A 17,021-nucleotide genomic window follows, 5' to 3' on the forward strand; every position below is an offset into this window, starting at 1 on the left:
CTTTTTTATTTTTTGCTTTTGGTTTCTCTGGGTGGCCCTGGCTGTCCTGGAACTCCCTTTGTGGACCAGGCTGGCCCTGAACTCAGGAGTCCACCTGCCTCTGCCTCCCAAGTGCTGGGACTGTCTGTGCACCCCCATCCTCCATCACCCCAGCAATGACAGAGATTTCAATCAGGCGTTTTCGTGGAACATTAGTTTGGGCATTTTCAGTATCAGCACTCCCCTTAGGCTGGTTTTCCATCTCCCTTCAGGACGGGCGCGCACTGACCCACTGAGCCTGTCTCTTCAGGGAGGAGAGGCTAATGGACGGCTCCGAGGCTGCCTGGGCCAGGGGGCAGAGTGGATGGTCAGACACAGAGTCAAACTCCTCCTACTGCTCTGTCCCAAGTGAGATACTCTGGCCTCCAGATACTTTCCCATCTACAACACAAGCTCTTCAACACTGTCTACCTCACGGAAAACCCAGATTAATGAAGGCAGATGCTAGACAGTGGTAGTTATTATTGCTATGCTCAGAGCAGAGCCCGGAGAAGCCAGGCACTGAAACAGCTCTGGGACCTAACTGGCTGAGACTGGAACTTGGCTGGACTCTGGCTGAGAGTGGCGGAGGAATGCTTGTGCTGGTGCTACGTAAGCTCTGCTGTTCCTTCATTCGTTGTCTTGTGTTTGCTGGTGGTGGGTTTCATTCTCCTTCTAAAGTGCGGTCTTGCCACTCAGATCTGGCCTTGTCCCATCAGCGTAGCTATGGCTGGCCTCAAACTCGTGATCCTCCTGCCTCTGCCTCTGCCTCCAAAGTACTGATATTATAACTGTGTCTCGCTGCAACCTGCTTAAGAATCCAATTTGTCAAACTTTCTGAGGAGCCCATCACTTTGTCTAGCTGATTTACACCTTCCAATTGTCAGAAAGGGGTGTCATCCACAACACCCACCTCTTGTCTGGATTTCAAATATGAATGCCTTGGAAAAATAATTTCAAGTGTAAATGAAAGACCTTGGTCTGGGTTTGTGGCCCATCTACCTGACACACGTAAGGCCTTGGCTCTGGATTCCATCTCCACTGCTCTCTCGCTCTCTCTCTCCCTCCCTCTCTCTCTCCCTCTCTCTCTGTGCATGTGTGAGTGTATGTGTCTTTCTCTCTATGCATCTTTCTGTCTTTGTGCCTCTATGTCTCTCTCTTCCTCTCTCTCTGTCTTGAATTAAGATAAATTCATCTGAATTAGCCAGAATTCCAAAACCTGTGTCTCTTGACTAGCCTTGTCCACATAATGTGTATTCCTCTTCCGAGAACGAGACTCTTCGCTGGGAACCGAGGCATAGGCTCATATACATTCTTGGAAACACACTGCAATGCAGACCTTTCCTGAGATCACCTTCTCCAGAAACCAAGACTTCCCAGTCTATGCCCAGAATCACCCTACATGCCTGTGCCTCTAGACCAACATCGGACGCTCACCTGTTGCTTCACACAGAAAACAGAGGGAACAGAGGTTGCATCTACAACCCCCACACATAAGTCACCCCAGTTTGTCACCTGGGAATAAGAAACACCGATCCCTCCAAAATCTAACGCACTGCTGTACTGACCTTGTGTTGAAGCTGGGCGCACGACGTCACCTTAGCCTTGAGTATCAGTCTCCTAAGGTGTTATGCTCATGAGATGCATCTACTTTCTCATTCACTGATGAAACTGGGGACAATACAATGTTGTCTGCACCACAGTATCAGAATCAGGGACGCAAAGCAATTGTCCCAGAATGAAGCGCTTTTGGTAGGGACTGCTGTGCTTGCACAGGAGATGGGGAGTCATCTGGGCCTGGTGGAGCGAGCCCGCAGCCAGTGCAGGGGAGGAGGCGCACATAGAAGGACCATGCGTCTGCGGCCATCTGAGGTTACACGGTAAAATCCTATCCCAACAAAACAAAAGAAAACCAACCATTTAACTGGGCACGGTGGCACATGCTTTTAATCCCAGTACCAGGGCGGCAGAGGCAGAGGCAGACAAACCTCTGAGTATGAGGCAAGTCTGGTTTAGGTAGTGAGTTCTAGACCAGGACTATATAAAGACCTTTTCTCAAATAAAAAAATTAGTAAACTCTCTCTCTCTCTCTCTCTCTCTCTCTCTCTCTCTCTCTCTCAGAAAACAACTGCTATGTCCCAAGACATGCTTGCTTCACCATAAATACCGGATAGGCCCTTAGGATACCCAGGACAGGGCAACTTCAGGAAGTACTGACACATCCCTAAGCCTATGTTGGCGCCCCTTGCTAATAAAGTCCCCAGCCATTTGCCCAGCCGTCTACTTAGATATATACCACAAGGGGAAGGAAAGGCACCCCCAAATCCCCTTTAACCACCCCTCAGAAGCAGCTGAGGCCCCGGGGAGAGTTTGCATCCTACAGGCTTGTCGGACCGTGAAAGGCAGTCAGTCTGTGTTCTGGTTGAGCCCTTTAGAGATTAATCTTCGAGGGACGGAAGGCTGCCCATGCTCCCAGACACTAGGCTCCTGACACCACGGTCCCTCAACTCCATAATCCTGTGGCCATCAGTCACGTAGGGCCATGCCCCACGCCCCAAGTATTCTGGCTGGACTCCACCCCCACAATCGTAAGGCTGGCCCCCTATAAAAGGGGCTGTTTGCCTCCTCCCCTCTCTCTTACTCTCTCGCTCTCTTGTCCCCTTGCCCACCCCTCTCTCCCCGTCCCTTCCCCCTCTCTCTATGAGGCCATTGCCTCCGCGTGGTCATGGCCAGACTCTATTTCTCTACAATAAAGCTTTAAAACCATGGATTGTCTCCCAGTGTTTCCAGCTGCCAGACCAGACCAAGGAGTCCCCCGCGCAGGAACCCACCCAGCACACCTCTCCCCGCTTTGGCCTAGGGCCCCCCACCCCGAGACTGCACACTTTCCTCATCCCCTTGGGGTGGGGTCCGGCGACCTCACACGGCCCAATGCCTGTCCTGCAGCAGCCAGTGGAGTCTGGGTCTGCCCACCCAGTGCCAGCGAGCTCTGGTGAGATGCGGTTTCCCCCCTTCCCCCTTTCCCCATGCCACGCGCCCTACAAGCCGTGGTGGTGCCCTACATAGGCTGTACAGAGTCCCATGGTGGATGCTTTCACCCACCAGAGCTTCAAAGGGACCCTACCAGCCTCTCACTGCAGACAGTGCTGGCTCTCCTCAGAGACAAGCCTTCAAGTGAAAAGGGCACAGGACCAACAGGACAGCCCCGGCTGTGCTGCCCAGGCGTAGCACCAGCCATCTGTCATCGTGATGGTGGCTGGCTTCATACTCCTCACTGACCAAGGAAAACCCGTGTTGAAAGCCACAGTTGGAGGAGTGTGTGTCCACCCTCTCCACACTCCCAGCCAACCCGGCCCGGGGAAACACCATGGAACGGGACGCCGTGGCTACAGACTTCCTCCGACGTGGATCTAAGCTACCAAAGCGAGGTGCTGCACGTGACCCAGGAGACCATCGGTTGCCTGGCTCCCTCGGTGTTCATAAAGCTTCCAGCAAAGGGCTAGTGACCGAAACACGGTAAGGAGGTTAAGTGACTGCCTTGGGTGCATTCTGAAGCCACCAACCATCGCTACTCTGAGACATAAGTGAACCCGACCACGGAAGAGCGACGCCCCAGCCCACAGTGTGCCAGCAGAGTGACGGGCAGGTACAGCGAGGCGGTGGAAAGATGGAGAAGGTTCTCCAGCGAGAGCCACGGCTGTTAGTGTTGTTTAAGGAAATGAATGAACACCACTGGACTTGGGGCAGAACAACTACACCTGTTGTCCAGGAGATAGCTCGTCACCAACCATCTGGAGGTTTGTGTGTGGCAAACACAGAGATGGGGGCGGGGAGCAGTGCGCCAGGCTTCCGAGAGGGTGAGGAAAAATATTCTCTTAGGACCATGTATTTTATATAGCAAAGACGGTTTGATATTGGAGAAGGAAGTCACAATTGGATCACGGCCCACGAGGCGTGTGTTCCACGGGCGGCAACTGCGCATGTACACCCTCTGCTGGGAGAGGCTCTAAGCCTGAGCACGGGTGGGTGGGCGCTATGGGCTGCCCTCTGGGAGGGGAAATGTCAAACACTTTACTTTTCTTCTGTGGACAGGCGGTGCAGGGCGGCGCCCAAATCCTCTAGTCTGCCTTTGTGTTCCAGTTCCTGGTACAAGCCCCGCGGGACGGTGGCCAGGCCGTGCAGCAACCCGAACAGGCAGCCTGCGATAGTCCCTGTCGCTCCGCTCTCTCCTGAAATGGCAAACACAAGTACATCCTAGAGGGGCTCCCCACTGACCGAGCCTGCTCCCCACATCCCTGAGACCACCCCGGAGATGTGCAGAGTGGTGGACAAGCTGCGATCCTAGTACTCAGGAGGCTGAGGTGGGTGTACTGTTGTGAGTTCAAGTCCTGCCTGGGCTACAAAGTGATTGTCAGGCCAGCCAGGGGTACATCGCACAGGACCCTGTGGGCTGCCAGCGACTGAGGCAGTCACAGTTGTAAGCACCAGGCCCTTCCCTGCTCTACCAGGGTCCCCCTTCTCTCCCCCTACTCAGGTGACATCTTGCTACACCCAGTGGCGTTGGGTAGCAGGTAGCCGCGAGTAGTGGAGCAGGGGGAATGGAGTCTTAGAAGACAGCCTGAGTCCTGTTCCTGTTTGTACAGCCTGAAAATCTGAACAGGCCTGCTTTCAACTCTCATAATAAAGCCTCACGTTTCTCAGCTGAGAGGCAGCCACGACACACACACTGCACACGGTGCCAGGGATCAAGCCCAGTGTCCTCTTCACACTAAGACACCCATTTGCCTGATGAGCTCCTCCCCAGCTCCGCAGCCTGCTTTTCAGAATCACTTTCTGGGGCCACCTCCTTCCTGCAGACTCGGGCAGTTTTAAAAATCACACTGAACCACCAACCGAAGAGCGGGCCTGGACTGGACCTAACCCTCCCGCGTCTCCAGTTGTACATACGTAGGAGATGTGCGACTTGGGCTCTGTAGATTTCCCACAAATGGAGCAGGGTTTCCCCTGAACCTGCCGCCAGCCTGTGGATCCTGTCCCCCTGACTGGGCCTCCTAGTTTGGCCTCAGTGGGAGAGGATGCACCTAGTTCTGTAGTGACTTGATATGCCAGGGCAGGGTGAGACCCAGTGGGGGAGGGGAGGATGGAGGAAGGGAGGGTGGACCGGGAGGAGAGGGGCGTGCTGATAGTGGGATCTAAAGTGAATGCGTAAATTAATTAATAAGAAAAAATATTTTGCCAGGTGGTGGTGGCGCATGCCTGTAATCCCAGCACTTGGGAAGCAGAGGCAGGTGGATTTCTGAGTTCGATGCCAGCCTGGTCTACAGAGTGAGTTCCAGGACAGCCAGGGCTACACAGAGAAACCCTGTCTCAAAAAACAAAAGCAAACAAAAAACAAAAAAAAATATTTTGAGGAACCATCCAAAGAGTTATACACTAAGACATGTTCATGGAAATCTATACAAGAAACGATCCAAAATAATTCTAATAAAAATATACCTGTGTATATTAATATTAAAAAGTCAGTGTAAGGAAGATAATTGAGTGCGCTTATGCAGCACTTTAAGCTTCAAGAATTTGCCAGTTCTTGGGCTGGAGAGATGGCTCAGCAGTTAAGAGCACTGCCTGTTCTTCTGAAGGTCCTGAGTTCAAATCCCAGCAATCACATGGTGGCTCACAACCATCTGTAATGAGACCTGACGCCCTCTTCTGGTGTGTCTGAAGACAGCTACAGTGTACTTACATATCATAATAAATAAATCTTTAAAAAAAAAAAAAAACCGGGCGGTGGTGGCACACACCTTTAATCCCGGCACTTGGGAGGCAGAGGCAGGTGGATTTCTGAGTTCGAGGCCAGCTTGGTCTTCAGAGTAAGTTCCAGGACAGCCAGGATTACACAGAGAAACCCTGTCTCAAACACACACACACACACACACACACACACACAAATCTGCTCTAAAAGAAAAAAAAAATCTGGGGCTGTGGTATCTAAATCACGTGGCCCTTGTCTCTTTGGCTGGGAACCTTGGCACTGCCTGTGATTCCTCCCGACGTGACCTCTGACCCCAAGCTGCTTGTGTATCCTGGTAATGTCCAGTCACACTCTCACACCCTAGCACAAGCATACATGGGCACACACAGCGGGAAGAACAACTGGATTGCATGAGGCTGGGGCTACAAGGTCAGGGCCGTGGTTCACAGAGTAGATACATCTAGCGACCTGGGTGCTGGTCTTGCGAGAAGCCTGGACTCAGACACCTAGGAACAGCAGAAATGACAAAGAGGCGCTAGCCAGGCCTGACTTCCCATAGCCTTTCTGTCCATCCTACTTAAGCCTGCTACCAAGATGGCCTTGACACCATTAATTCTCTGAGGAGAGCTGAAAGAAAGCCGAAGGACCCGCCCTAGTTTGTGGGACAAAGTTCTGGTCCCACACAGAGCTCCCCTGGCAGCTGAGGCCTCAGGCCGCATGCTCAACTGCACCAAGATGCACTTGTCCTAGTGCAAGGCAACTGCGAGGGCAGTGGCTTCCTTGTCAGAGTCTCTCAGCCACCCGGGTCCATCCTGTCTCTCCTGGCATTGCCAGGCACTGTCTCCTGGCCTGCCTCACACTGTACCTCACGGTCACGCCTCTGCGCTCACCCCATCCCTGTCTGAAAGGACGAGGGGACGCAAGTGTGTGCATTTTTGCCTTCCTGTCGGTACAAGATGCTCCGGCCTATATGGGCTCTATGAGGCGACTTCCCCGCTTTGCCTCAGCTCCTTCTGCCCTCTTCACAGCCTGGCTTCTCCGGAAGGTCACAGCTGGCTTTAGTGGCGTGGACACGGTGGTCCCCAGCTGAAGTACTAGGCACCAGCAAACACTGAGCCTAGTGTTTGTGGATTTCTGCACAGTTCTTATGGGTTGTTTTCCACACTTGGTAAGCCCATGGAGTCAGGGCCACCGGGGGACAACAGGCCTCAGGCCTGGGAACCTGGCTTTGTACAGGGCCACAGAGCTGCAGGAGGGAGGAACCTGTGAGAGACCTGCCAGCCCTGAAGGGTCACCTGTGAGACTTTGATGTGGGCCGCATCAAAGTAGGTTATTGTAACTCTATCTGTGGCCCACATGCCACAGTAGAGTGTGTACTGCAATCAAACTGCAGGGTGTGTCCAGCAGTGGAGCTGAGCCTGGTTTCTGGGTCTGTGCTTTCTAGAAGTGCTTCAGAGCACAGATTAGCGCCTTCTGGAAGTATCCAGACCGAAGGAGGACATCTTACCTCCGTGGAACATGGCTCGACGGCACAGCTCGGTCCAGTCACTTCCCGCAGCAAGAAGGGCATCGTAGGCTATCATTGGGGCGTCATGGCCGCGGCGTCCCCCTCTGCCTTCTGAGCTCCACTTCTTGTATGTCTGAAGAGAACCACGGGTCATTGTATGTCCAGAAAAGATCCCAGTCCCTCCCTGTGGCCACTGCCCACCCGCCATTCTTTTTTGCTCTCTCCTGGCGGAGTTCCAGGGAGCAATGGCTGTTCCCAGGGCTGGGGCCGGACTCACCTTGTCTCTCTCCTCTGCATCATAGTTGTCGGGAAAGGTGGCTTTGTCTTCTGAGTCTTCCCTGATTTTTCTCTCCTCCAAATAAAACTGCCATTTTGCTTCGAAGTAAAACCAGTGTTCTTGGTACTCTAAATGTGAGCACAGGGGAGGTGGGTGGATGGCGCCTGGGGGGGGGGCGGGCAGGCACCGGGATGGGGGGACAGGCACGGGGATGGGGAGGTGGGCACGGGGATGGGGGAGGCGGGCACAGGGATGGGGGGGTGGGCACGGGGATGGGGGGGCGGGCACGGGGATGGGGGGCGGGCACGGGGATGGGGGAGGTGGGTGGTAACCCCCACCCTCGGCTGCAGCTGTGGGGTTGGCATATCTGTGCCCAAAATAAGCAGCTCTGATAGGCATGGCTGCTTCCAGGAGTAGCACAGGCTGTGGGGAGAGTGCGAAACAACACCGGGGTTACCTAACTGCTCCCCGAAGCAGAAAGTGATCACAGGGTGATTGTGGGCCTACAATTTTAGTTAATTGGGGGCTGGGGCTCAGGGTTAAGAGGGCTTGCCTAGCATGCATAAGTTACTGGAAAGAGAAAAATCCCCCCAAAACAGAGAAACCCAGAGATCCAAAACAAAATCAATAGGGAAGTCTGTATTCTGATTAACTTAAACCTGGGCGTGCTCAGTGAGAGGAGGAGCAGTTTCATTATCACTGAGAGCCTGAAACCCAAGCCCTAGGAGAGCTGAAGGGCTTCTGCATGGCACATCTGAGGAAGAGGGTACCAGCTGGGCAGCGGCCTGCAGTGGCTCATCTTATAGAGGATGGGGACCGCCAGAGACACGGCAGCAGGCAGCAAACGGAGTCCTGCTCTGGGAGGTTCTCCTAGTGTGTCCTCCTCCGGAGGCACCAAAGGGTGGGGAACACCTTGGCCTTTAGGGCTGGCTAGGACTGGGGGCCATAGCCAATGGTAAAGGTCTAGAACCTGCTTTCTGTCTGTCCCTGGGCAGCAGAGGACAGAGCAGAAAGGCTAACGGGCTCCAGGGTGGTGGGCAGAGCCTCAGAGAAGCCATGGCCTGCTGGGACAGCCTCTTGGACTAGCACATCGGGATTCTGGACCTGAAGGGCCTCACAAAGCTAAAACATTGCCAGCCTGAACACCAGTAAAAGCAGAAGCCCCGGTTCTGCCCCCTTCTCAGGGAGGTGCTAGCCTGGGGCTCAGGAGGGAGGTTTCCGGACCCAGAGCCCAGGACCTGTCTGATTCTTTCAGCGGCTGCTCAGACCTAGAGGGGCTTCCCCAGATGCTCTCCAAGGGCGGTACAGATAAGCTGCTACGTGAGCTTAGCCTCTATTCAAAGTGCTGTGTCGAAGGAGCTCCTAAAGCTCTGGGTCATGCAAACCTAAAATCACACAGGCATAGCACGACTGTTTCTCTGGGGTCACCTCCCAGAAACAGCTACGACTGTCTCCAAATGGCTCGGCAGTGGACTCTGCTCTCAGCCTCACCCCCCCCCCCCACATGCCCACGAATGGCACACTTCGAAAACAGCCACCCAGGGTTCTGGAGTCCTGGGTGTCCCTTAGCAATGTGAACACTGTATTGTAAGGTTCCACTCTATCACAGAGACTATCTTCCAGTCTTGGGGCCTCTGGTGACCCTGCTTGGGTGAGACAAACAGCCCACCTACTATGGGAGGCAGAGGAACCAGGGAATGATGGATTAAACTGAGCAGAAAATTAAGGGCATAAATGTTCCTCAGAGGTGACGTGGGTGAAGGAAGGACAGTTCAGAGATGAGCTAGCTCGAATGCCTGGCGCCATCCTTTGGGCCCCATCCCCCGCCCCCGGGGTTGAGGCCAAGTGGGTGTCCTCTGTGTGTTCTGTATCCTTGTAACGTTGTGCTGGAACTTCTAGAACACGCCCCTCCTCGTGGTGACCCTTGGGACTGCTCAGGAGCCAACCAGCTCCATGCTGTCCTGGAGAAGCTGTGAGCCCGGCCTGTGCTCTCAGCCTCCTCTTCCAGGACACCTGGCCGCTTATTGTAGAACGTTTGCTCCTACTTAGGTGGGTGGCAGGATGCGTGGAGCCACCTCTACTCCCCACTCACACACCCCTCGTAGTGTGTAGAGCAGCCCTGGGGTGACAGCATGTTCCATATACTCAGAGGCCTGGGGAGTGAGCCCTGAGTTTTCTGGTCCTGCCTCCTGTGCCCATGTCTACTGTACCACACTCCTGAGCCAAGTGGGTGTGGGTGTGGGTGTGGGTGAGGGTGAGGGTGAGGGTGTGGGTGTGGGTGAGGGTGAGGGTGGGGTATATTTGCTCCTTGTGTGTCAGAGCCTGGAAGCCACAGTGCTCCCAGGATGTTTGATGAACAGGATGACCATATCCAAAAGGCTGACAGGCTCTGGGTTACCGAGGACAGATAGAAACCTCCAAAGTACGTGCCTTCCGTGGTCTCTGGGGACTCGTGGCATGGGAACCCATCTTGATACAGATGGAAGTGTGTGTGTGCCGTGGGATACATCATCTCTTCGGTCAAGTCCAGGTTAGGGTGGGGTCGTGTGAAATGTAGGCATGATTTATTCCTCTTCAGCACCAGACACTTAGTGTCAGCTTGGAGGGGCAGAGAGTGTGCGTCTCTGAGACCTCGGGGAACTGGGGAAGAGGCCGTTCTCCCATAAGGCTGTGGTTCTCCTTGAGGTCCTGATGCTACTTGGAGCAGTGGTCTGCCCTCAGCCAGGGGAGGGCCTGTGTGAGCCCTTCCCGTGCTGACCAAGGCTTCTCTAGGCATTGCCTTTGGGGGAACACAGTGGGCGGCTGGAGCGGGGGCTTGAGTTTGAGTGCGAGTGCATGCGCTTTGGGCGAGCGGAAGGCGCTGGGGCAGGATGGCGGCAGGCTCACCTGCCATGTGCCGGATGGTCTTCCTACAGTACTCCTCAGCCAGAGGAAGCACCTTCAGCATCTCTCTTCCCCACTGCACAAGTGGCTTTCCCTGTAGTGCGTAAGAGGCAAACAGTGCCGTGCACAGGGACCCTAGGAAACCTAGAGAGGAACAGGAAGAGAGATACAGCTCTGTTAACCCGGGGCCAGTGGCTCTCTGAGTCCAAACACCTCTATAGAGTTCAAACCCACCTCTAGAGCTGTGGGCTCTGCCTCTCCCTCTGCATAACAGGCAAGGCACCTTTCAGGGCTGCTGCAGGGCCCAGAGACTAAGCAGAGAGGAACACAGACGAGGCCAGGCCGTGGAGAAAGGCATCAGCCCTCAGAACTGACTGGAACCCCTCATTAGCCTGGAGCCCACTTTCCCCTCAAGATCTATCCCCCTATTTCCTTAGCTCTGGCATGAGTGATACAGGAACCATGGGGGTTTTTCCCCTTGCATGGCTTCTCCAACATAACCACACTTGATGTCACTTCTGTCCTCAAGCGGATCATCGCCCGCATCGGTCGTGGCCCTGCTCAGCACCCGTTCAGGGCGGCCCTTTACCTGTAGGGTGGTTGTGGGTCATCCTGCCGCACTCGACACTGACTTCAATGAGGGTCTCCAGCCGTTCTGGCTTCCAGTACCGCATTCCGATGCACATTGCTTTGGTGGCAGCCCCGAACCCTGAACCTACATGGGTGACAGACACCTGAGTTCAGGCTTGGCTCCATGACCTGTGGGAGCCCTGAATTCACAGTTTCTGAAGTATGAGGTCTACGGAACACTGGAGAATCATTAAATGAGTGATTAAAAGCCATGGGAATCCTGAGTGAGAGAAAACAGATCTGGGGTCCAGTCACAAGAAAGCGGAGTTATTTAACCCCTGAAAACGGACTTTTTTCTTGGCCCAGGGCAGTCTCATGATATGCTTCGACTTAGGGCATAACTGAAGCAGGGTCAAATCAGACATACCTCCTTCCCTCCCTCCCTCCCTCCCTCCCTCCCTCCCTCCCTCCCTCCCTCCCTCCCTCCCTCCCCCTCCCTCTCTCCCTCCTCCCTCCCTCTCTTTTTCCTTCCCTTCCTCCTTCTCCCCCTTCCTTCTCTCCTTCCTTCCCTGCTTTTTGAAACAGAGTTGTTATATAGCCACCATTTCTGGGAGATTTTCTCTTTAAAAACTGTCATGAAGTTATCATTGACACAGAGTCTTCTTCTGGCTTCCTCCTTGGGCACTTCACATACGTACTGCGCTTCCGTACATCAAAACGTGAATATTCTTTATTTCTGCTGTGAAGGCACTCTACTGTCCCTTGAGAAGTCTCCTGTGTGTGCACGCTATGAACTCTCTTCACATGCATGACCTTCCCATAAATACAGCTTTAGGGGAGGGGTTGGAATCTTGCTTTTTTTTTTTTTTTTTTTAAAGATTTATTTATTTTATGTATGTGAGTACACTGTCACCATTTCAGACACACCAGAAGAGGGCATCAGATCTCACTACAGATGGTTGTGAGCCACCACATGGTTTCTGGGAATTGAACTCAGGACCTCTGGAAGAGCAACCAGTGCCCTTAACTGCTGAGCCATCTCTCCAGCCCTGGAATCCTGCTTTTCCCCACAAATCTATAGCTGGAAACTTGCACATCTCAACATACAGATCTGCTTTGTGGTTTTAAACATCTACATGGCATTCTATTGCATCGACATACAATTAACTTTCCCGTTCTCTTACGGGGGACACTGGGGTGCTTCCAGGTTTTTGCTTGTACAGCTGATGGCACAAGGATGACCCTCACACACACTTCTGCTCACCTACTTTACTATGCCACCATTATGGGTGTTTAAGACTTTTAGAAGTAGAATGCCAGATCAAAATGTGCTTGCCTTAAATAGCTCTGACAGATAACACTGGGTTTCCCTCTCAAGTGTTTGTACCACGTTTGCTCTGCCTGGAAGGACGCTCATTTGCCTCCTCATGTTCCACAGTGATGACCCTGGGGTCTTCCTGGTTGGTCAGTGATGGTCAGTTCTATCAACGTGACACAATCTAGAATAACCTGGAGAGAGTCTCAGTGGGGGACTGTCAACATTGGATTGGTCTATGGGCATCTCAGCCAGGATTGTCTTAATTAAACTAATTGATGTAGGGAAACCCAGTCCACTGTGGGTGGCACCATTCCTAGCCAGGAATCCTGCACATTTAAAAGTGGATAAATCAAACTGAGCACAAGCAAGCAAGCAATGCATTCATTTCTCTTTGCTCTAGACTGTGGGTGTGGTGACTAGCTAACTAAAGCTCGCGCCGTGAGTTCTCTATGATGATGGAGGTCTGTAACCTGGAACCGTAGCTGAAATGAAGCCCCCTCCCCCTCTGAATCTCTTTCATCTAGGGTATTTCCTCTCAGTAGCAGAAATGAAACAGTAGTCCTGCTATACTTGCTTAAACTGCTTTCCTTAGCCATGCCTCCTCCATATCTGTTCAAATGATCTCTCCTGTTGGTAACATCTACACCGCTCACATCGAGCCTTCTGTTGAACCTGAGTTGTTCTCTCTTGGCTACCCAGGGCATCAGTGTCTGACCCGGTTCTGCCATGAGTGTTCTGCTGCTCTCTTGCTCTTCAGTTCAGAGACACACTTGGTCTTAGCACTTCCTCTTGTGTTTGGGAAGAGGGAGCCCAGGTCTCCAGACTAATGGAGCTGCGGAGGCGGGGCTGATGGTGTGGTACCCACAGTGGAGCATGTGTGCTCTGCTCCCTTCAGGGTGAATGCAGATCTGTGGGCTCACTATTATAAAGGGGTACCAGCGCGAGACAGGCCCAAGAGGAGAGGTACTGAGAGGAGAGGTGGGGCCTGGGGCTGCCTATATGCTGCATCCCATGAACACAGCATAGAACACAGGAGACGTGAACACAGACAGCACTTCTCCTTACCAAGACACATGCTTCAAGGAAAGGCAGCAGGAAGCAGTCCTTAAAGGAAAGTGGATAGCAAAAACCCCTCTGGGGAAGCACAATGTCATGTGGACAGCATCTTTAAGAGATGCGCAGGCAAGCTGGGATAGCTCACAGGGGATGCCCTGCCCGCCAAAGGATCTGATCCAGAAGGATGGGAATAGCACACTAAGTGTCAGGGCGGGATGCCAGCCAGCATCCACACACACAGGCTCCTAAGTGCAGCTCTGTGAACAGAGAGGTTTCTGACCCTTTTCACTGAAGGGCGTGTGCCACGCTAGGAGGTAGTTATCTGGCTTCAGCTGGGAGCAGCCCTCCACAGTAGAAGGGTCTGGCCGATGCTCTGAGAGTTTCTCCACTGTCTCCACGTATCGCTTTACCATCTCCCGGTACAGGTCGTCCAGGCACCAGTAGTCTGTGGAGGAAGGGGTGGGGACAGATCTCAGTGAAGATAGCGAGTATGTGAGAGGGTGGGGTGGGAACAAGTTCCATCCATGGCAACTCCCCTGTCGCCTGGATGAATTTTAGACCTCCCGTGGTCTTTTACCCCTTTTCTGGTGTCCCGAGAGCCTAGGGAACACCTACCACCTTCATTTCTGCTAACAGTCTCGCCTACTTGGAATAATGTATATGGTTGGCCCTGGGAGTGGCACTGTTGGGAGGTGTGTCACTGTGGGTGTGGGTTTTAAGACCCTCGTCCTAGCTGCCTGGAAGCCAGTCTTTCACTAGCGGCCTTCAGATGAAGATGTAGAACTCTCAACTCCTCCTGCACCATGCCTGCCTGGATGCTGCCATGCTCCTGCCTTGATGATGGCAGACTGAACCTCTGAACCTGTAAGCCAGCCCTAATTATATGTTGTCCTTTTTATCAGACTTCTCCAGGAAGACTGCCACGCCTAGACGGATGGTTTTTGTTTGTTTGTTTGTTTTTTGGATTTTTTTTTCCAGATAGCGTTTCTCTGTATAGCCCTGTCTGTCCTGGAACTCACTCTGTAGACCAGGCTGGCCTCGAAACTCAGAAATCTGCCTGCCTCTGCCTCCCAGAGTGCTGGGATTATAGGTGTGCCCCACCCCCACCCCAACTGCCCGGCTAACGGATGGGTTTTGACTGCAGAGACAGAGATTTTTGGTCATTAAGTTAATCCCCGGCTTGGTGGACAAAAGGTCACACATGTGTGGTCAGTGGAGTCCAGTGTGTGTGACCATCTGGGGGCGGGGCAGGCGGTGGTCCTGGTACCCAGGGAGGCTGTGGGTTCGGCTCTCACACAGGCTCTTGCATGACCACCACTGGGTTTCTGTCCTATGGCACAGCTGCACTTAGGATGAAGGAAACAACCAGTGGCTCTTTCCCTGGCCATGGTGGCCCGTGTTTCTGAGAGCTGGGTAGGTAGAGAAGGACAGAGCACGGTGAGGGGCTCTGTGCCAGAACAGAGGCCGGCTGGAAACCTCAGAGACTCCCTTGTTGCCAGGCAGAGTGAAGTGCCCCCTGATGGGAAGAGAGCTTTTACCCAGCGGCCTGGCCTGGCCAGGCTCCTGGAGGAAGAGCCCCTCTCCTGCCCTGCTCTGCTCTCAGTGTGCCTGGAACAGATGCAAGCCCTACATTTCTTCTCCCTTGGGGCTCATGCCTAGCTTGGAAGTGGGGCAGGAGGAAGGATGGGTGGAACTTTGTTTTGGAGGAGGGAGTCCCAGCCAGGTTCCATGTGGCAACCCTACAGGAATAAAATTAGCTGCGTCTGTGCAAACCCCTGCTGGGAGGCAGGTCTGAGCGAGCGGCTGGCACGGGTTTCCGGTGCTATCTGCTTACAAATGGCAGCTTCTCCTGCAGTCCGGGCAGCCGGCTCTCCCAGGCTCTTAAACAGTTATCAGACAGTGTGGCCTCTCTGCCTGCAGCTGAAACAGAGCTTTCCTGGAGTTAAAGGAGGGCTGTAAGGAATCCGGCAGCCACAGACGCCTGTCCTTTCGGGTTGGAGTACAAACGAGAAACAGGCTGGTCAGTCGGTGACCTTGCTGGGCACTCCGCCTTGACTTCACTGCCTCCCCACACACCCCCCGGAAGGATAAGTTATGTTAGAAGACTGACCCGCAACTCTTAAAGAATGTGAGAATAATAACAACGACGACGACGAGCAAAATACCGTGGCGGAGTTTGAAGTAAAATACCAAAGAGTTCCACAAGGTTGCATCCTTTCTCATTCATTCTGGCTCCAGCCTGTGTGTCTGTCAGAAAGCCATTGAGAGGAAGCACACCCTTACTCTGCAGGTCTCAAGGTCCCTCCCTGTAGGCTGTGCATTGAGGAGGCACTTCCTGTGCCTCCGCCCTGCACTGATTGGCCCTGGCAGTCAACAGGCAGCCAGAACTGTTTAACTTCAGAAACGCAAGATCCTCTAGAGGCTGGGACCCCAGCCTGGTGGTCTTACACCACTGCCCAGTTCCTCATAACCTTCCTGTGGCTTTGCTTGACTCCCACAGCCTCAAGGGTTTTAAGGCACAGGGATGTGAGCGCCTCACCAGGTCCTCGGGCTCAGCAGCAGCCATCCAGCCATCGGGAATGTGGAGCCCCATACCTGGGTCCCAGAGCAAATAATCCGGCACGAGCTACACTCAAAGCTCAGGCTCACCAGGTGCTTGCCTGGGACCTGGTGAAACTGCTGTGGTCTTTGGAGCGAGGTCTCTGGAGCAGCCCCGCCGACCTGACGTGTAGAATGCCAGGCCCTGTCCTTGTTTCTGCTCTCGTGTGAGCTGTGGCCACCGTGGCAGCCGGGCCATGACTTGTAGATCACATAGTCTTCCCAGAGTTATGGAATCCTGAGGGGCACTTGTTTCATCGTGCCAACAGTGGTCCCACTCTGGGGAACGAGCTATAGGACACCCAAACACCACAGTCAACAGCCCTGTGGCCACCTTGACCTTAGGCAGCAGGTGGGGTAGGTAAGAACACAGCTTGTGGTCAGGTGGCCCGATGTGCTGTCAGCTGGCTGCACAGCCCTGGACGGGTTACCCAGCTACTCTGGGCATGTGGCTCTCACCTGTGGAAAGGAAACCCTGAAGCCACCTTTCAGAGTGTGACAATGACATGGCCTTGGGATAGTGTGTGGAAGGTGGGTAGGACAGCTCCTCATGCACGTTTGCTGTGCCTACCATTACTGACACGTCAGTGGTTAAAGACTGGGTTGTTTAGAGAAAAAAATCCTGATTTTCGGTGAGCAAAAAAACAAAACAAACAAACAAACAAAAAGTGCTTACTCTGTAGAGAAGCGGCTCCCCATCTTCCTAATGTTGTAAACTTCCTCATGTTTTGACACCACCTTGAGACTGGAATCTTGCTATTGTTATGAATTATAATGTAAATATCTGTGTTTTCCAATGGTTTTAAGTGACTCCTGTGAGAAGGTCATTTGAGCTCAAAGTGGTCATGGCCCATGGGTTGAGAACCTCTGGTCTAGAGGTTTAACTAAAGGGGTGTCCATGAAGTGCAATAAGAGGCTCTGACAGGGCACAACACAGCAACATGTACTTGGGAAATGTGGTGACTGGAAGGGAATCCACTTTTCCCCCAAACAAACAGACAGACAAAAAAAAAAAAAAATAAATAAAACTAATACTGCAAAGAGG

The 17,021-nt window shown here is 53.3% G+C and overlaps 1 protein-coding gene across 1 annotated transcript in view; it reads right to left on the minus strand.

The window, feature by feature from the left end:
- Positions 1–17,021, minus strand: part of Adprhl1 (ADP-ribosylhydrolase like 1) — a 30,531-nt gene that overhangs the window by 11,910 nt on the left and 1,600 nt on the right. Inside the window, exons 2-7 of the mRNA XM_052161894.1 lie at positions 13,659–13,823; positions 11,024–11,149; positions 10,438–10,578; positions 7,552–7,679; positions 7,275–7,407; positions 4,094–4,247 (exon numbers count right to left, since the gene is read on the minus strand). Coding sequence (XP_052017854.1) covers positions 4,094–4,247; positions 7,275–7,407; positions 7,552–7,679; positions 10,438–10,578; positions 11,024–11,149; positions 13,659–13,823 — 847 coding nt within the window. The remainder of the gene's footprint in view (positions 1–4,093; positions 4,248–7,274; positions 7,408–7,551; positions 7,680–10,437; positions 10,579–11,023; positions 11,150–13,658; positions 13,824–17,021) is intronic.

The sequence above is a fragment of the Apodemus sylvaticus genome, chromosome 18 (assembly GCF_947179515.1).
Source record: "Apodemus sylvaticus chromosome 18, mApoSyl1.1, whole genome shotgun sequence".
NCBI classification, from domain to species: domain Eukaryota; kingdom Metazoa; phylum Chordata; class Mammalia; order Rodentia; family Muridae; genus Apodemus; species Apodemus sylvaticus.